General features: G+C 40.5%; 1 protein-coding gene across 2 annotated transcripts in view; it reads right to left on the reverse strand.

Moving 5' to 3' along the window:
• The window catches only part of MACF1 (microtubule actin crosslinking factor 1), a gene marked incomplete at its 5' end in the record, with an annotated part of 306,545 nt that overhangs the window by 142,055 nt on the left and 143,879 nt on the right, over positions 1 to 20,611 (reverse strand). For both annotated transcript variants that reach the window (XM_080921389.1, XM_080921388.1), the window contains 11 exons: positions 212 to 289; positions 1,336 to 1,464; positions 2,684 to 2,960; positions 3,555 to 3,709; positions 3,885 to 3,978; positions 4,057 to 4,184; positions 4,758 to 4,853; positions 4,994 to 5,113; positions 5,703 to 5,809; positions 5,907 to 6,019; positions 6,781 to 6,947. In XM_080921389.1, the coding sequence (XP_080777515.1) occupies positions 212 to 289; positions 1,336 to 1,464; positions 2,684 to 2,960; positions 3,555 to 3,709; positions 3,885 to 3,978; positions 4,057 to 4,184; positions 4,758 to 4,853; positions 4,994 to 5,113; positions 5,703 to 5,809; positions 5,907 to 6,019; positions 6,781 to 6,947 (1,464 nt within the window). The remainder of the gene's footprint in view (positions 1 to 211; positions 290 to 1,335; positions 1,465 to 2,683; positions 2,961 to 3,554; positions 3,710 to 3,884; positions 3,979 to 4,056; positions 4,185 to 4,757; positions 4,854 to 4,993; positions 5,114 to 5,702; positions 5,810 to 5,906; positions 6,020 to 6,780; positions 6,948 to 20,611) is intronic.

Here is a 20,611-nt window from a genome sequence, read left to right on the forward strand (position 1 = left end):
TGAGGGCTGAACTGGTGTAAGAATAGTTTAAATGGCAGCCTGGGCTACATGGGAAGATAATGCCTCAAAAAAAGTGTTATAACCCATATGAATAACCCAGTAGTTATAATTAAGACAGACCCAAACCATGTGTTTTCTGAATTAGGAAAGTGTTGTTTGGAAGGAGCCAATTCTTCATGAGTACAATCTAAGTCAAACAGTCAAAACTCACCTTCAATTTGCAATACTGTGTTTCCAACTTTCCAAGAGTCTCGACATAGCTGGTATGGAAGTTCTGGGACATCTTTCCCTAAGTCAAAAGTCATTAGAGAAACAGTGGGTGAACTATGGTTTTAGCCATGTAAGCAGAATGTCCATAGGTGGGGCCTCCCTGCTCTGGGAAACACAGATTCTAGATCAGACTTCATAGCTTGAGATAGAACTGAATGGACAACAATTCAGCAGGGTAACTAAACCCACACTCCTCATATTCCAGTGTTTCTAGCAATTCTAAGACTTCTAAGAAAATTTCACACCCGATGACTACCAAACTACTCACTTGCTGCTTTGAATGGGATTGGGAAGAAAGATACAGGGGGGAAAAAAAACCCAGAAAGAGCAGGGGTGTTGCTTAGTAATAGAGCACTTGCCTAGCAGACACTGAGCACCAGAAACCAAACCAACCAAAGCCCTCAACAAAAAAAAAAAAAAAAAGATGTGTAGGAGGATGGACTGAGTGAGCAGCTTCTCCACATGCTACTCACTGCAGCAAAAAAGAAATGGACATGAATTCTGGGAACAAAAGACCCGAGTTTAGATACTTCTACTTACTAAATTCTGACTCCAGCTTTCAGTTTAAATGTTTTCAGACACTCTCTCTCTCTCTCTCTCTCTCTCTCTCTCTCTCTCTCTCTCTCTCTCTCTCTCTCTCTCTCTGTGTGTGTGTGTGTGTGTGCCTATGTGAGTGTTGTATGTATTTGGGTGCGGGTGCCTGTATAGGTCCTAGAGCTGGAGTTACAAGCAGTTGTGAGTCATTTGATGTGGGGACTGGGAACTGAATTCAGATCATCTATAAGAGCAATATATAGTCTTAACCACTGAGCTATCTTTCCAGCCCCTAAGATCATGTTTTATTTTTTAGTATATAGATATCTATTAGTTAAAAAACTTTTCTCACAAAGTTATTTAAAGGTTAGTAGAGACACTTTGTATAAAGTGGGAATTTGTTGTAAAGTAGTATTCATTATACACTTTGTTTTTCAAAGCTTCTTCCTTCTAAGAAACAGCAGTATTGACACATGTCCCAATATCTGCTCCTCCCAGAATTCTTGTAATAAGATTCTGCATGCTACATACCTCATACAACCTAGCCTCTTTGACGCTTGAGCCCAGTTCTTCCACACTAGTATGGATGTGCTGCTGCGTTTCCAACTGCGACTCCACACTAGGCAGATCACTGCCCCACTCTGCTCGCTCCAGCTTCATCTGCAAAGGAAAACACAAATGTGTTATAACTTACAGAAGAAGGGAAAGTTGTCAAAGTCAACATCTGAAGGAGGAGACTAAGGGTAACAGCCAGGTGTGGTGGCACATGCTTGTAAGCTCAGCGTTTGGAACATAGAGACAGAAGACTCAGGATTTCCAGGTCAGCCTGGACTACAGAAGATCTCGACTTAACCAAATGGCTAGAAATAAGAATTGGGCATCTGAATAATCTCTATCATTCCATGACTTCTTGTAACCCTCAAGAGCAAGAGAGGAAGCTCCATTGACTTCAGCAATGTTGGCATATGAAAGGACAATCCTGAGTTTTTCAGTCGGAAAGGGTCTTAACAGGCTGGGTGTCCAAACATTCCCCTTTATAGGGTTGCAGCTTATGGTAGCCCATGCCTTCAATCCCAGCATAGACAGAGGCCGGCAAATCTCTAGTTTTAGGACAGCCAGGGCTACATTATGAGTCTGTCTTAAACAAAACAACAATCTACAGAGTAAACAAAAAAGGGGGAGGAACATTTAATTTCTCCACAGAATCAGCAACTAGTCAATAGAAGATTTCTTGCCCCCATCTTTGTTTCCTACTCCTCACCCTGCTTTTTTTCCCTCCTTTTCTTGAGATAGGGGTCAGATTACATAGTCCAAGCTGGCCTGACACTTATCATCTCCTGAGTCCTGGGCTTACAAACATAGCTTGGCATAGAACAATGTCAAATTCAAGCTTTTAAACTAGAATCTAATTGAGTAGTTTCATTGAACATGTGGAACAAATATATCAGTCTTGCTTAAACGTAAGAGGTATGACCAAAACAACAAAAACTGAAGAATAAACTCTTCTCCCAAAAAGGAAACATCAGAACAAATAACTGAGACATGTAGATATACAGGTGTCCCACAAGCTACCACTCACGTCCCAGTTAGCAGAAAGTAACAGATGCTATACAGTGTAAAAGTGTGACAATCTATACTGATCCTGTCCATTTAGAATATAAGAAGACAGGAATCAGACATCGTGACATATGTAGTCCCACTCAGTAGGCTGGCACAGGAAGATCATAAGTTCAAGGACAGCCTGGGCTACACTGGCCTGCTGGACAACATGGTGGAGAGGCAAAGTGACATATAAGACAGGATCAACAATTAAAGCTTTCTCTACCAGGAACACAAGGCAACCTGGTTCTCTTAAGACAGCTTTCTGGACTACACCCACCTGCATCTCTTCTACCCAAGAGAGTAGTTCATATACAAATCGAAGATTGCCTTCGTCTTCAGAAGATGAGATAGATACAAGTTCAGTCCGGGTCATGGGTTTTCGAAACCAAGAGGTAGAAGAAGAATGAGTTGTCTTGTTCAGGGGTTCTGCTTTCAGATGAGTAGTGGTTAAAGTAGAGGGTGGAGCCAATTCAAGTGACGTGAAATGGCCTTTCCGGTACAGATTTGTACACTCTAAGCGCAGGGTAACCAGCTCATCCTGCAGACGCATGACCCTGAAGTAGAAGAGGAGACTTAAAACATGCTTAAGATAAAATCTTCATTATCTATTTAACAAGCACATTGTAAAAATAAAAATGAGACTGTATCAGGGAAAGTATTTTGAAAAAGTATTACAGGAATGCAAAGTGGTATTTTAACATCATCTACTTTGGTTGGTATTTAAAAGGTAATGTTAAATAAAAGTGTTAATTAGAAGGAAGTAACATAGTATTTGTGACTCCTAATGGTCACAACAAAATAAATACTGGATTGCCATGTAACTTTAGACACTCTGCATCCTAAATGAGTCCAGCAGATTACCAGTGTTTCAAAGTCACATGTGCTAGCACACCTTTACAGGTCATTCTGAAATAGGAATACAGTAAGGTAGCACAGTGATGGGGAAATATACTCCAGATACTTAGTGGGATGGAGAGATGTTTAAAAGTGGAAGCTCACCACAGGACATTTCCTGCTTACACTATGTGCATTCATACCAGAGCCACAGAAGTGTGAGAATCAAGCTGAAAATTCAGTGACTGGTTCTTATCTCAGTCTCAATGCATTACCTCACAGCAAGCAAGCCCTATGGGCCCCTTTGTCCTCACCTAAAGGCGAGCTCTTCTAACTGGTAGTACTTTTCATCCCGTAGGATCTGGAGATCCACCTGCAGCTGCCTGATGAGACCCTCACACTCTTGAATGTACATGATGACATCCGACTCACACTGCACCGGCTGTCCTGATTCCAGGTGTGCAGCATCCTGTGACAGAAAAAGAATAAGGGTGAGAAAGCTCCATTGCTCTTACCCCTTAGATGGAGAAAACAAAAAAAAAAAAAAAAAAAGCAAGTAACACAGCTGGGTCCCCCAACTGTGAACTTTGATTGTCAGTGTGGTTAGGTGGAAAGTGGAAAGCATGTGACATAAAAACACTTACAGCCTGCAGTGTATTCTTAGCTAGTGTCAGTTTTTCTTCACAGTTCAAAGCACCATTCTGTATTTTGTTTGCAATCTGTAGCAGCAATTCTAGCCTGAAAAACATAAAAACCATAATGAAGTACAAGACTCAGAGTAGCCCCAAGGAATATCAGACCACCTACTGGACCCACCTCTCCACAGCTGGCCGTAGGGATTTCTCTCGCTCTAGCATCTCAATGATGAGTTTCCCCCATTCTTCTTCTACATGGTTAGGGTGGTAGCCTTGAGGCAGCTTAATTCTGCCAAATTCAATCCATACCTGAAAGAGACACTTTTCAGTCCCAACCCATAGCCCTGCCCTCTGACCTGTTTTCATCTATTTGTACTTTGCTTCTTGTTGGTTTGTTTGTTTGTTTGGGGAGGTATCTTAGTCAATCAGCATTTCTTCCCTGCCCCTATTATTTAATATAGGAAAAGAATAAAATATCTAACAACTTACAAAATGTTTGTATCAAGGCCTAACATGAGAAGAAATGAACCTGTCTTCTAAATGAACCTGATTCTGGCAAGGTTAAACACACCCAACTCTATAGCTTCAAATCCCATAGGAATCAAAAGATGAATGAAAATTTCCTTTCTTCTCAACTGAGGGAAAGATTTAGTTTCCCTCTAAAAAAGCAAGGGAAAAAATATTTCTGAATAGAGACACTGCTTCTCAATAACTCCTTTAATAATTACAGTTTGTTGATATTGTTCCTTTACCACAAAATTTGAAGACCCACTAAGAGTATTACTACTAATGCAGGGTAAAAGGAGAACATGTGGGACCTACTAGGAAACCACAATAGTACAAACGACAAACCTTATTTTAGCCAGTGACACACTTCCTTACCTCTAATAACTTATATAATTCTTTGATTCTTCCTTTTTCTCTCTCCTTGGCCAAAATTTCTGTTTCTTTGAAGTGTATATATTGGTTATAAAGTGCCTACAAAGATTAATATTTGATGAATGAATTAATAGGCAAAAGCTATAGGGACCAATTTTTCATATCACCTCACTAGAGGCAAGCTCTGAGGTTTAATCCCAAAGAGAATTTATAAGAAGCAACTTAAGCCCATGCTTTACCTTTAGTTCAACGGGGTTCTGGGGGAAAGATTTATCTGACATCAAGATTGTATGTTGCCTGATCCAGGGAATGAGTGAGTCCACTCGGCTTTGGTATTCTTGCCACTTGGAGTCCACTTCCTACAGTCAGAAGACAAACATCACAGACCTGATTTGCATGGCTAATTTGCACAGGATAAGGTAGCCAAGCTCATCCCATACTACATAAAACTCTCTCTTTAATATTCAAAGTCTCAGTCTCAAAGCTCCCCAAGGACTCTTAGGCTGGCATTCAATATCCTGACAAGTAGAAAGACTATAACTAAGTTCCTATGATTCTGAACCAGGGTATTTTTCAGGCATGGTGATTCTTCACACTGTAATTACAACATGGTGAAGCTGAGGCAGCAGGCTACCCTAGAGCACAAAGCCATGGTGCCTAATCAAACTTCTATCAATAGCTGAGAAGAAGAAAATGCTTCATCTTGAATTACAGCTAGGGATAAAAAGAACATTTTTTGGGGGGACTGGCATTTATGGTCTATGTTAGATATTGAAAAATTAGCAATACCTATAGACTCATTCTCAGGGACGGTGCCCATTATGACAAAGATAATGTAGATTCAGGTAGCCTTTGTGAAAATGCTCTACACATAAAATACTAAAAACCACTATCTAATGGAGGCTTTCTACCTTAGTGAATAGTTATTTTAGGAAAATGTTCTTTTACCGTAGCACTGATTCCTTCTCCTCCTTCAGGAACTTTGGGGAAGGCATCATAAATTGAAGACACATAAGTGATTACAGACTTTTCATCTGGAGATGGCACATCCACATCTGAGAGTAAGACAAGAGATGTTGGTCAGAATAAGGGATCCTGCCAGAAGGAATTTTTAAAACATACCAAATATACTTAAAATCTTGAGACTCTCACCTTCTGCATCCAGCAATCGGGTGACCCCAAGTCTTTCAGCTACTTCAAAAGCCTGTTCCAGATTCTCCCGGTTACTCTGGATTTGCACTCGCTCCATATCTACCAGATCGGGTCTGTAAAAGTCCAGCAAGGAACATGAAAAGCCACTGCCTACATAGCACATGAGTTCACACAAGAAGTTCTTAACAACTCCCAGAACTGAAAACACGGAGTGAGTGATAGAGAACACAAGAGGCAGGTTGTTATTACCCTGGTCCTATTTCTAATTGCACACCAGGAACCTAATTACAGATACTAACAAACTGATACAACATGAAAACTGATACTTGAATATGACTGCTCAGAACTCTCAGATTATTTTTGGTTTTGTGCCTAAATTCCTATCTTTCTTGTTCATATCAAACCAGGTCACCTGCTGCTCCTTATTTTGACCCAGTCCCTCTTCAGGTCCAATGATCTTGCTCTTCCACCTACTTGGGATGCTCTGACCCCAGAGACTGCATGGCTAACTTCTGACATCATCTAAGAGGCTATTTCTGGCCACCTTTGTCAAAATTACCACAACCTGTAATTGTGTCCATCCACTGTACCTGCCACCATGACAATGTGCAGCTGTCTGCTTGCTGCCTATTCTCCTCAGTGGAAGTTAGCTCTCCAAAAAAAAAAAAAAAAACAAAAACAAAAAACAAAAAACAAGAGCTCTGAATGGCTCACTTCTTTAGCCAGTGCCTAAAATAGTGGGCTCATTACAGACTGCTTTTCAAACAATTCAGTGACTCAGAGCCTAATTCTTGGCGGAAGGGGAAGCTGGTGTGGCAGTTAATTACAGATAAGAAGAATTCCTTCTAGGAGCACTAAGACCAACTCTACACACCTGTATCGGTGAATCAATGCATTGAACATTTTCCCATCGCTCCAGCAGGAAGAAAAGTTGGTGCATTTGATTCCTGTGTAGCCAGCTGTTACTTTCTGAGTCCACAAGAGTAGTTTCTCTTTGGCTGACATATCCCCTGATTCCCCACTAATGTAGATGTCAGAGATCTGTAAACAGACAAGACATGAAATAATATTCAAATAAGAAGCCTTCTGTCTTCTTATGTTATGACTTATGAAGTGCTGGCAGCACTACTGATGACAACTCCCGCAGACAGTCAACTCTCTGGTAGTCAAAGAGACACAAATGAAAACCTAGCAAACCAGAATGTGTTGGTTGGTCTGTACTGATGAGAATTAGCCATGAGAGAATATTCACTATTAGACACTGTCATGTGAGAGTATACTACGCAGGACACAAACAGCACACCTATGCTGGATGTCAGTTTCGAATAAAGTCTTAAAGAAGACAGAAAAGTTGTTAGAAAACCAATCAAGAATATGTACACAATATTTTACATAAAAATTTTACTGAGCAAAAATAAGCACGAGACAGTAAAACATTACAAAGAGCTTAAACTCTAGTGAGAAATTATTGATTATAAATTATAGCACATTTACAGAACAGAGGTCTTTGTTGAATTTAAAAAGGCACTCTTTAAAAAAATAGTCATTAAATTTTATAAAAATAAACAAAAAATAATATATATAACTACTCTGATTTTATATAAAAGTTAAAAATATACCCTTTAAGTATATAATCATGCAAACATGTGCACATACACATATGTGATGTGCATATACTCTATAGAAACATAACCCTGGGGACACACACAGCAAACTTATAATCACATTTATCTCCAAATGGTAACATAATGTGTGATTTATTTTATCTTCAATTTCTTAGCATGTACATTTTTACTTTGGGGAGAGAATAAGGGTATTGGAAAAGGGTAGCTCTGTGTAGCCTTGGGTGTCCTGGAATTTGCTTTGTAGACCACCCTGGCTTCAAATTCAGAGACTTGCCTTTTTGGCCCCTAGTGCTGGAATAAAGTCACATGCCACTAATTGCTCATGGTCATGAGCTGCCTGCTGTGGGTGCTGGGAATTGAACTTGGGTCCTGTGGAAGAACAGTGAGTGTGCTAAACCATATCTTCAGTCCTGCCATTTTTTTTATTATAAGGGGAATAAAAAGGGATTTGAAAATATCTCTTAAAGTGTAACACAAGATCTATTTCAGAGATGGTAATGGGCATAAATATGCATACCTCAGTTCTACACAGACCTGAGTTTGAATCCCATCCTGCTCAACTGCAAGGTGAGTCATCTGTCAAGTGGGAATGATAACCAACATCTTTTCAGGGGTGCTATGATAATGAGATTACACACTAATCTATCCCAAACTCAGGGCTGTGATAAAAAGGTTTTGTTTCTCTTTACCAAATGGTGGTCTTCCTGCAGATCTTGTTGAACTCCTACAGCTCTGGCAACCGTATCGTCATTTGACTGGATACTATGTTATATTACCAATTATTAGTTCATATATTTAATCTTATCTCTTAAAGCTGTAGGTTTCTTCAGGGGTTGGGCCTACAAGTTAACACCAAAACTATCTGAAAATGAGGGCAAGCTCCTGGCCACCAGATGCTCAGACAGCTGCTTAGATGCTGTGAAGAAGTTCCAGGCTTGTTCTGAATACTGCACATACTTGCCTCATTCACTGACCAAATATCGAGAACTTTTAAATTAATAATTACCCAACTTATAATGAAATAGTAGAATTAAACAAAGACAGCATTTGAGGGTAAGTAAAATCTACCAAGAATCCAGCAAACAGCAAATTCTGAGTAGCATATAAAGTCAAACAAGTTCAGTGGGTTAATGGTGACAGCAGTGCCTCCCCAAGAAAGATAATGAGCACACTTTACTTTTATACTGAGAAGTATAAAATAATCTGAATTAAGAAGAATTTGTTCTCAGACTAGTCATGAAAGGAGACATTTAAGAGAACTGACTGGAGAGATGGCTCAGTGGTTAAGAGCACTGACTGTTCTTCCAGACGTCCTGAGCTCAATTCCCTGCAACCACCTGGTGGCTCACATCCATCTGTAATGGAATCCAATGGTTCCTTCTGGTGTGTCTGAAGACATTGACAATGTATTCAAATATATAAAATAAATAAATCTTAAAAAAGAGAGAGAAGTATGACCTCAGACAAATGGCTTCTATCTGTAATACTGTTTTTCCCCATATGTACAAAGCAGAATAACTTCCTCTTGGAGTATTTCAACAGATGAAATAAGATGGTATAGGCACTATCTAGAAAACATGTGCTTTATAACAATAGGACAGCATGCAAGTTCTGTGATACACACCTAGAATATCTGCACTTGAGACACAGAAGCAGGAGGCAGCACACATTCAAGGCTAGCCTGAACTACACTGAGAGTTGCAAGCTAGCCAGCAATAAATAATGTGACCCTTGTCTCAAAGATAGATAGGTAGGTAGATAGACAGACAGACAGACCAGTATACCAAGAATAACTTTAGGTATGAGCATTTGAGGCAAAAGAGAAATTGGCACCCTTATCAAGTGCACTGCCTCAAAGCAGCCGGCTCCCAGTTGATGAATGAAGGGGCTACAGTCAACTACCGTTCCATATGTTCAGCAGGATAGCATTGAATAAATTATACCAGCTACTAGATATTTTATTATTAAGAGGCTTTATATTATGTTAGAAAACTTTACTCAACTGTGGGCTAAAATAAGTGTTCTTTTCAGTTTACGATGGTCCAAGTTAAGCTATGAAGCTTGGTAGGTTACATACATTAAATATCCTATTTCTCAGATTGCCCTTTCCTTTATCTTTACCTTCTTTTTTGTTTGTTTTTGTTTCTTCAAACAGGATTTCTTTGTGTAGCCCAGGCTGTCATGGTACTCACTCTGGAGACCAGGCTGGTCTTGAATTCAGAGATCCATCTGCCTCTGCCTCCCAAATGCTGGGATTAAAGGCCTGGCTTAAATACATTTTAAAATTAACAGTGTTGATACAATTTCAAATTAAATACATAAATCAAACTGGGATATAACCGTATTGTGAATCAATGTGCTTCTATATTTTAAAATCAGAAAAAGCAGGGCCAGAAAGTTTAATACTTTATGGAGGGTAAAAAACAAACACAAACAAACCCGCAGCCTACCAATGCTGCCAAGATGTCTGAAGACAGACTGCAAGAACAGAAGAGTACCGAGAGCTTTCACGGAGCCTTGAAAAGGGGCCCAGGAAGCCACATGTGTGTCCAGGTGAAATGAAAGGGCAGCAAGCTGGAGGGTGCAGAGTTATGCCCAACAGATACATTTATACAAAGGAAGTTCCAGTTATTACACTTTGATAATGCCTAATGATAAAACGATTTTACAAGTCTTTTCCGCATTCACCTCTCTGCTCTGACTTATGTTCACCTGATAACTTTCAGATTATTATTTATTTCCCATACATAGTATAAAGGTAAATGGTTTCTGCAGCTACTTAACAATTTAAAAGTTAAAATTAATTTTGTAAATTAGTTTGGCTCTATTGGTCTCTCACAAATGTAAGCCATAAACTCCATCAATTTCAATTACACTGCTCTGGTGGGTAGAGCTGTGCAGCTGCGAGTGGGCTCAATAATGGTACAGTGCGTCCATGGGCTCAGGGTAAACAGTGGACTACTCCCTAACCTAACTCTATTCCCATTCCCTTAATATTTCTCAATGTCTGTGCGAATGGCTAAGACCACTAGACACTGACATATGGCCATCACTTTCACTGCAGTGGGGTCTGCAGAAGCATTTACCTGAGCACGCAAATGTAGAGATCCAGCGTCCATCTCAGGGAGTTTCCTCCCCTGTCTGAGTAGTAAGAGGACAGCCTCAATGCCATGCCAGACACTACACACATCTCCTCCCATCATATACTACCCAGGGATCAGTTCATTCCTTCTCTGAAGCATTCTCATGAGCATAATGTTTCCTAATAATCCCATAAGCATTAACTAAATACCTTAATCCTACACCAGGTAGTACAGCAAAGAAAAGAAGCTACATGTTATCTATTCATCCTGTTATCAGTTCCCAAGAAAACACTGTTTTAAAAGCTCAAAAATAAAAGTATAGTTTCAGGCCTTGGGTCTAAGCAATTCAGTTAGGGAAACAATTTACAGAGAAAGCAATGTTGAGACAAAGGTAAGCAAGTAATTGCCTGACCAGCAATGCTAACAGACCGCTCAGAGACACTTGAAATGGTTTAGTAACTAGAAGATAGCTGAGTGGAGGGGAAAAAAAAGAGAGAAAACTCAAAATGAGGCATTTGTCCTCAAGAATTTAGTGAAGACACACCATATCTCAATACATTAATGCTATCCCAATTCCTTTCCCAAATGATGACATATAAGTGGAAATATAACCAGGGTACAAACAAACAAATAAAAGCAGTGGGCTGGGGAGAGTGCAAGGAAAAAGAGAGATGTCCAGTGAGGTCGTGAGGAAATCTAATCTCCTTACATGGGGCGTCAATGTTAGGAAAAAGATGAAGAGAGGGGGGAGATATGGCCCATGGAGGTGTGGTGATGCCTGGGGGTAAGGGAAATGCCTCTGGGGGACCAGCCACACAACAATATAGTACAGAATAGAGTTTATTCAGGTCATGGAAGAGTTAGGGGGTAGTAAAGGCAGAGAAAGAGAAGAGGAGAGTAGAGAAGTAGAGGCCGGCCATGAGCACGTGGAGAGAGGGGGGAAATGGAATAAGAGGAGGGACAAGGGAGGAGAGAGCAAGAGCACAAGAGAGCAAGAGTGGAGAGTAAAAAACAGGAATGTGGGGAAATCTAATCTCACACGGGGCACCAATGTTGTTCATTAGATTTCTCAGCTTGTGCCCTGACAAATCACACCAAAACAATATGGTTCCACAAGGAGAGGTTTAATAGAACAACAGGACAGGAGTCGGGTCTAGAGAAGAGGAGAGAGAGATAAGGGAGGGGGGGTTTCAGTCTTTTATGGGGCTGGTGGTGTCATTTGCTCCCAGGTGGAGGTGGGCTTCTGGCAGGGTGTATCCTTGGCTGTTTCCATAATGATGGATGCACCATGTCCCTGTCACCTGTGGGTGGCACCATCACTGGGGGTAGAAGCTGTCCTAATGCCAACAGAGAGTGACTCAGTTTTAAAGTGTAACAACATGGAGGTGTGGTAGTGTGCTGTGCAAGTGGAGAGAACTAATGCCTTGCACCTCACTGGCCAGCTAGACTAGGCAACTAGAAAGCTACAGGTTCAGTTAGAAACTAAACTAAAGGTGCAGTGCAGCTAAGGAACATGTTCCATGTTGTAAACCTCTGCACACCTGCACACACTCATGTACTTCCATATATATCTATAGCAGAAGTTAAACTATGCATGTAATTAACTTAGAATATTTATGATTATATTAAAAATGCTATCCAAGGGCTAGAGAGATGGCTCTGTGGTTAGAGCACTGACTGCTCTTCCAGAGGTCCTGAGTTCAATTCCAAGCAACCACATGGTGGTTCACAACCATCTGTAATGAGATCTGATGCTCTCTTCTGGTGTGTCTGAAGACAGCTACAGTGTACTTATAATAAATAAATAAATAAACAAATAAATAAATAAATAAATAAATCTTTTTTAAAATGCTATTCAAATGTCATCTTTGCTATCAAATCCTTTTTTAAAAATTAGTAAAGCTACTTGATGAACAAATTTATTCTTATTTATTTATTTATTCACTATACACCCGATTGTAGACCCCTTCCCTTCTTTCCTCCCAGTCCCACCCTCCCATCTCTTTTTGCCCATTCTCAGAGAAGAGGAGTCCTGCTCCCTAAGTACCAACCTTCCCAGGCACATCAAGTCTCATCAGGACAATGTGCATCCTCTTCTACTGAGGCCAGACACAGCATCCCTGCTAGTGGAAAGGGCTCAAAAGGCAGGCCACAGATTCCCAGTCAGAGAAATCCCCTTACTCCAATTGTTGGGAGACCCACAGGAAGACCAAGCTGCACATCTGCTACTTATATGTAGCCGGTCTTGGTCCAGTTCATGTATGCTCTTTGACTGTTGGTTCAGTCTCTTTGAGCCCCTATGAGCCCGGGTTAGTTGGCTCTGCATTTCTGTGGTGTCCTTGACCCCTCCAGTTCCCTCAATTCTTCCCCCAACTCTTCCACAAAACTGTTAGGCTGAGGGTCTCTCATTAGTGGTTTTTTTTTTTTTTTTTTTTTTTAAAGAAATATCACCTACCTCTTTATTTAAGAATAAATACACATGTCTTAATCTGGGTCTCCAGAAATTTGATTCCAAACCACAAGAAACTAATTGCATAACAGTGGATTAGTGACCATCAGGGTATGGGTGCTTTATAACCAAGATAAATAATTTAAAAAGCATTAATGGAGGACTGGAAAAATGACTCAATGGGCAAAGAGCATTTGCTACCAAGCCTAACAGTCTGGGTTAAATTCTCTCAGGACTCATAGAGTAAAAGGAGAGAATCGGCTGGTCACCACTTCTCAGGTTACCATGCCTGGCTTTTTATATGTAAGTTCTGGGGATCAAACTCTGGTCCTCCTGTTAGCAAGATAGCACCTTACTGAGTTATCTATGAGCCTTTAGAATTTGTGAGGGCTTGTGTATGCATGCAGCCATGCATGTGGGCATGCAGCCATGTATGGGTGGGCATGCAGGCAGGGAAAGGTCAGCGCTGGGCATCTTCTTCCTCCATCATTGTTCACTGTTTTGAAACAGGGTCTCTTACTGAATGTGGAACTCATCAGTTAAGCTAAATAGCCACTATTTTTGGCTTTCTACATGGCTGCTGGGGAGCTGAACTCTGGCTTTCCATGCTTGTATAGGAAGCACTTTACTTACTGAGTCATCTATCCAACCTCTTAAAAACAGTTCAATATCTATCACCCACCTACCTACCTACTTATCTATCATGTGTGTTGGAGGGCACCTGTGCTTGCTCCACAACATACATGTGGAGGACAAGGGGCAGCTTGGAAGAGCTGGGTCTCTGCTTTCGCCATGTAGGATCTAGAGATGGAACTCAGCTGGGCAGGAAGCACCTTTATTCACTGAGGCATCTCTCTGAAAGGCAACTTTCTTTTTTGTTTTTGTGGTTTGGTTTGGTTTTTGGAACAGGGTTTCTTGGTATAGCCCTGACTGTCCTGAAACTCTCTCTGTTGTAGACTAGACTGGCCTCGAACTCACAGAGATCCACCTTAAAAACCATTTTTAATATTGAGGTTTATGTATAATTACATTCAACACTTCAAGTAATATTCTGGATAAAAATAACTAATACTCTAGCTTTTTTCTCTCTCCTTTTCTTTAAATGGATTACTTCACCTGATCCCTACCCAAATTAGTACAAACTAAACATGATGTCATAGATTTAGTCAGTCATTTTGTTTGTTTTTGTTTGGTCATGGTCTGCCTATAACTTCATTGGGAGGATAATAACAAAACTGTATAAAACACAAACAATAATTTCTGTTTTCTAAATTGGTATCTGGAGCTTAAAAGTTCATCTTATCTTTTGTCATATCTAACAGTTACATGAATATTATATGTAATTCAATGTCCAATAAGTAATAATCATAGTAACACTCCAAAGAGAGTCTCGGGAGGATGAAAATTTACTGTGCTCTTCAAGAATCAAGAAATTTCTCAAAAAGCATGATTTAGATTCATCCTTAAAGGACATTAAAAAATTGAAAGACAGAAAGGAAAACAAATTATGGGCTAGACACTGAGAATTGTAATCTGAGACCAACCTAGGCTATGTAGTGAGACCATGACACACACCCTGGGTGTTGGGAAAGTTGAAAGGAGAAAAGGTTGGATGGAAATTAGATCACGGAGGCATTGGGATGCTAGGCTTCAGAACCTATTACTCTATATAAGCCTCAAGAAATGAAATGACTAGATGCTCTGAGCAAATAGGTAGTTGATTATGGTGCCCTTAAATTTCCAGCTGACCTCAAACCACTAGGCAGCAGGCATCACACCTGAAAACCTTCATTCAAGAGGCAAATGAGGGTCAGTGCATCGCTCATTAGAGATATCCAGCCAGGGAGATCTACTAGCCGATGTGTATCTGGGGAATAATGAAAAAGGCATTTATACCAGCATGAGAAGTCAGGAGTTCTAAATCAGAATCCCACTAGGGAGGAAAGCAGAATGAAAGACCAAGGTCACAGGGTGTGGGCATTTTTATTTCCAGACTACAGTACCAATTTATATTTTCCCCAGAGACCAAATCCTCCTGCAATGGGCATTTTCAAGGTTTTTATGCCATGAATAGTATAAAATGGCATCCTGTTCTCACCAGCAGTGAGAGTCTTCTCATGTGTATGTGGCATCTGTAGGACTTGTGTATATGCACGTGTGCACATGCATGTGAGTACTTGTTCCTGAAAGTTTCCTTATTAAGAGAATTCTTCTTTTCATGTTATTTATAAAGTTCTTCAGATGATATTAATTGCTATTATGTATTGTACTTCCCTTTCAAATTATTTAACTTACAGTAGCCCTACCAAGAAATGCCACTGTTATCTGCAATATACAAATTTACAAGGTACACCAGTATACTGTAAGTTCAGAGCTGGGATTCAAACCTAGCTGATCTGTTCTACTCATAACCATGTCAGCTATACATATCTAGATTATATTCCCTTTAAGTATATGTATATGTATTAGATAATAACTTTATCACTACTGTTGTAATTTATTTTCCTTAATCTACCATTTAAAATGTAAAATTTCAAAACTATACCAAGAGCTAACGGTAAAAGCCATTATGTACCCAGCAACCAGTCTCACTATCAACTCATAGCTACCTTGCTCTAGCTACATACCTACTTTACTTCACTTGTCCCCTATTACTACATATTTAAAAACCCGCCAATATTTTCTTCATAAACATTTCAGTAACTGTCTCTAAAATGTTTCCTTTTTAACATAGTTGCACTAAGTTGCATAGTTGAGCTAAAATAGTAACTCTATGGTAATGTTTTTAATTACATACATTTTTTGTTTAATCTGCTTTTCTGAAATGAGGTCTTGCATAGCCCTTGCTGGGATGGAATTCACAATGTAGCTGAGAGCCATGAAGTTCTGTTGCTCCTACCTTTACTCCTGAAGTGTTGGATAGGTCTGACCCACCATGCCCAGCTTCTAATTAAGTACATATTTAAAAAGAAACAAAGTCTTTTCTAAAATCAAAGTCCTAATCAAAACTATCTTCTAGATTCTTCCAGTAATATCACGTTTATTTTTGCTTTCTTCTTACAATGCAAAACCAATGTAAGTAAAACAATCCCTATAATCAAAGCCGAGAAATAAGGAAAGGATGACTATAAACTGGAAAGGCTAATTAGGCTCAAAACCAGTATACCAGCTGCCCTCATTCTGGCCCCCAGCCTTATATAACTACTCTCCTGAAAGTGTGGGAGCTTAAGGGGCTCCAAGGTGTGAGGAAGGACACTGGAATGAAGTTCACTTCCTCACTAACTTATGGGCAGGAGATTGGTGCTAGGAGCCAAGATGGGAAGATGAAAGGGTTTCAACAATTTTCCTCGTTTAAATGAAATCAAATATTCTAGATATTGATGGCAGAAAGGAGCAGAGTCCTGAGAGAAGGAAGGAAGGGACCAAAAGGGCCTTTGTCTGACATCAAAGCACACTGCTATTAGCCTGCTCCACCGAGCTTTAAATCCAATCTACTCAGCACTCTGGAAACCATGCCTGCCCTCTAAAATCCTGCTTCTATGTTAACTATTTCTTGACAAAGGAAATTTCAAATGTACCACTGACCAAGAAACCAGGCCACAGTTATCTTTTATTATCTAAAACATGTACCTGGTAGGAATAGGTATCAGCTACCAAGTCTGAGAAGCAACCAATCCACTCAGGTAAGGTTGTTATTAAAGCCACAGGAGTATACCCTGAGCCAATCGGGCGGGGTTGCGGGGACAGAACAAGTTTTGCTAAGACAGATGCCACTCTAACTTACATTACCCTCTGAGATGTACTACTACTCTAACATAGTAGAAACAAAACACAATAAAAGCAAACAATCCAGAGCCAGGAGGTGTGCGGCCAGCACAGCCACTCCTTACTCTCCCACTCTCTACAGAGGGAGCTCACACTCAAAGCAGATGCTTGCTGGGAGTCTCACTCCACATCTACAAAGCCTATGGGGTCAGAACATGCTGCCCTCTCCCTTCCTGGCTACTGCTGTGACTATCTGGCAAGTACAGGACAAGCTCCCTGCAGACACATATCACACAGAGACTATGAAGGTTTCATGCCTGTGACTTTAAGAATTTTCACTCTGAAGAAATTTCACATTTAATCTAAGAAGTTATTTCTTAGGAAATATATGTTGGTCCATAGCCCCATTATGAACACAGAGCTTCAGAAGCATGTCAGATGTCTACATGGAGATTCAATCATTTAGTTTGTTACATTTGGGGCTGGAGAGATAACTCAGTGGTTTACACAGCTTTTCTAGAGGTCCTGAGTTCAATTCCCAGCAACTACATGGTGGCTCATACCATCTATAATGGGATCCAATGCTCTCTTCTAATGTGTGTCTGAAGATGGCTACAGTGTACTCATATAGAAAGAGAGAAAGAGAGAGAGAGAGAGAGAGAGAGAGAGAGAGAGAGAGAGAGAGAGAGAGAGAGAGAGAGAGAAAGAAAAGAAGAAGGAAGGAAGGAAGGAAGGAAGGAAGGAAGGAAGGAAGGAAGGAAGGAAGAAAGGTTTGTTACAGTGATCCAACTGTACTTGGCCTAGAGGCAGAAGTAATAGATGGCTGCTCAGAAGATATCATATACCAAGTTGAGTCACAGACTGAACAGCAAAAGAATCATCCTACTATTAATAATACCAAACTACAGATCACTCACTGCCCAAAAGATTCTCCCAACAATCTTTTAAGATTTCTCAGAGAACTGTAAAGAACCTTACTTGCCAGCAAACAAGGCCCATGTAAAAGTGCCATTACTCTGCATGGCACATACTATTCGGTATCTAGGACTGATTGATACCCAAAGTTCCAAAATGTTTCCACTTCAACCTTTCTGAAAAGTCTTACACTTAGTTTGTGTATGGTGCCTTGAAACTTTAATTCTAGCATTGGAGAGGCAGAGGCAGGCAGATCTCTGAGAGCTAAGAAGCCAGCCTGGTCTACAAAGCAAGTTCCAGGACAGCTAGGGAAACATAGAGAAAACTGTTTCAAAAAACCAAAAATGGGGGAGATAAGGTCTCATTTTGATTATAACCCTCTTATATCAATCTTATATATTATGACTCCACAATATCAACTTGGAAGGTATTGGTTTAAACTATAAACCACCTCAGCATTGACTTTACCTCAATTATTCAATATCTACCCAATTAAAAAAATAAATAAAAGTTACCTCTAATATTCTCTTACAATAAAACCCAAATATTGGCACCTGCAGCTACCCTGCCTTTTTTCCTACCACAATGCATACTTTTATTTTTCCTTCTGGTTTTAATATTTTTTCTTTGATAAATCAATTGCTTCACAAAAAATCCTTTTAAAGACAACAATCCAAGAAAACATATTGTATTCACATTTTAAAGATTGTCAGTTTCAAAGACCGAACTTAACTGAAGAAGGCAGCCTGCTGTGTTCCGCCACTACCTGCGGAGGGACTTTCAGGATGGGCATTCCCTTCGAGCCATGTGGGAAGAGCAAGTCTCCGGCTGCCCCCACAGGTGCACCAGCCACTCAGCGGGCTACACAGTGGCCCATCAGCCCTAGCTGGAAGGATCACAGTGCATACTGCATATATACTTCTATTTGACAATCCAGACTTAAGAACACAGAAAACCAAGCCCACCAGATGGGTAGGTCAGCCAGTCTAGATTTCTGCTAGGCAGCCAAACAGCAGGAACGACTGTAGGTCTTAGGACACATTCACAATGCATACTCTTATTCCAGGCCAGCAAAGCCTCCGACTTTAGTTATTTATGTTTTTTAGTTTACTATTGTGTGGGCACATGTCACAGAGCCTGTGTAGAAGTCAGAACACAACTTTGTAGAGTCAGTCTTCTACCTTCCCATCAGTTCTGAGGGTCAGACTCAGATTAGTAAGCAGCAAGTACTTTTACCCACTAAGCCATCTTTCCAGTCCTTTTGCTTTTAGTTTTCCTCCATAAGACAAGGTCTCGTGTATCTCAAGCCTTTTACTCTATAACTCACTATGTAGTAGAGAATAACCTTGAACTTCTGAACCTTCTATCTCATGAATGCTGTGATTACAGGCATGTACCACCAAGCTCAGTTTAGTGGTGGTGAGGACTAAACTAGAGCTTTGTATATGCTAGGCAGACATTCTCACAACTGAGCTACACACCCAGCCCAAGAAATATTTTCAATGGCCACTTTTAGCACATTATTGGGTGTCTCCAAATTGTAGTAACAGATGGTACTGAGATGGTATCAGAGAGGATTTTGTCACCAAAGAAGAAATTGCAAACAAAGGTCATTTTAAATTTTGAGTTTATCCTTAGCCTCACTGTGTTGGTGTCAAATGGGTAGGTTACCTTTAGATATCAGGGAAGCTTTGTAATTAGTATCATTTGTCCACAGCTTAGCCAAAAAGCCAACCAACCAACAAACAAAATATCCAAATGTTTTGTGTCTCTAAAGTTTGTATTTTGTATGCAGCAGAGGCCAATACACCAATAAAAGTTCAACCAAGAATGACCTACAGCTACATAGTGTGCTACCCAGAATCCTGTGTCCTTACTTTGGTGTCTAGATTTCTGAATTCTCAGTTTTGAACCCTAGAACTATTCACAGTATTTACTGTTGTCTGACAAGACTTGTTAAAGCCCCAAACAAATCCAATCACAAAATAAACCTTATAGTTTTGAACTTTCAAACTGCCCCATCTCATCCACTCACTCTCCCTTTTCCTCTCTCCTCCCTTCTTCCTCCCCATTGTCCTCTCCTCCACGCCCCCTGATCTCCTTTAATCTTAGCATTAGAAGCCAAGGGAGAAGAGCCTCTCCTTCCATACAAACACTCAGTGAGTGCTATCACTAGATACATCCACACAGGGAAGGGATTGCATCAGCCCAGCTAAGAACACTACTCTCCCAAGAGAAGAGCAAGCACCCTGACAACACCTGCCATGCTCCCCAAGCCTTCAAGAGCTCTTTGTGTTACTTTGTCACAACTTCTTGAAGGGGGCAAACAAGCCAGCAGCTCCAACTACTCAGGAATACCCAGCACTGTGCTTGAAAGGGTAATCCTACCAGATAGCTTCAGCAATTATGCTACATGGAGACTCAATACCTGAGACTTCCCCAGAGCCAACAAGACTTTCTTTTAAGCATCAAGGAACAGACTTGAAATAGATTATGCTTGCCAACTCCTAGCAATCATTAACTCACACTCCCCATATAGGGGTAAGTTTAAAAGATCCTTACTGCTAACCACACTCTACTTCTATATGCCTGAGAGGCAGGACTCCAAATGACAGTTTGATTACCCCAAATATACCACCCACCTCCTCCAGACCCCACGATCAGTATGGCTTGCCTCCAAAGACAGGGTACCATCCTCTTCTGAGAAGGGTGTGGAGGTCTTTTCAGGTTCTGTATCTTCAGGCCGGATCCCATGTAGGCGCAGCCCATTGCTGCCATAGCCAGAGGAGGATGGCAAAATGCTCACAGTGATGCCACTGACAGATAAATCACTCTGAGAAGCAGGCATTATAGGACCCTTGTGGGACA

The sequence above is a fragment of the Micromys minutus genome, assembly GCF_963924665.1.
Source record: "Micromys minutus genome assembly, chromosome: 9".
NCBI lineage: Eukaryota > Metazoa > Chordata > Mammalia > Rodentia > Muridae > Micromys > Micromys minutus.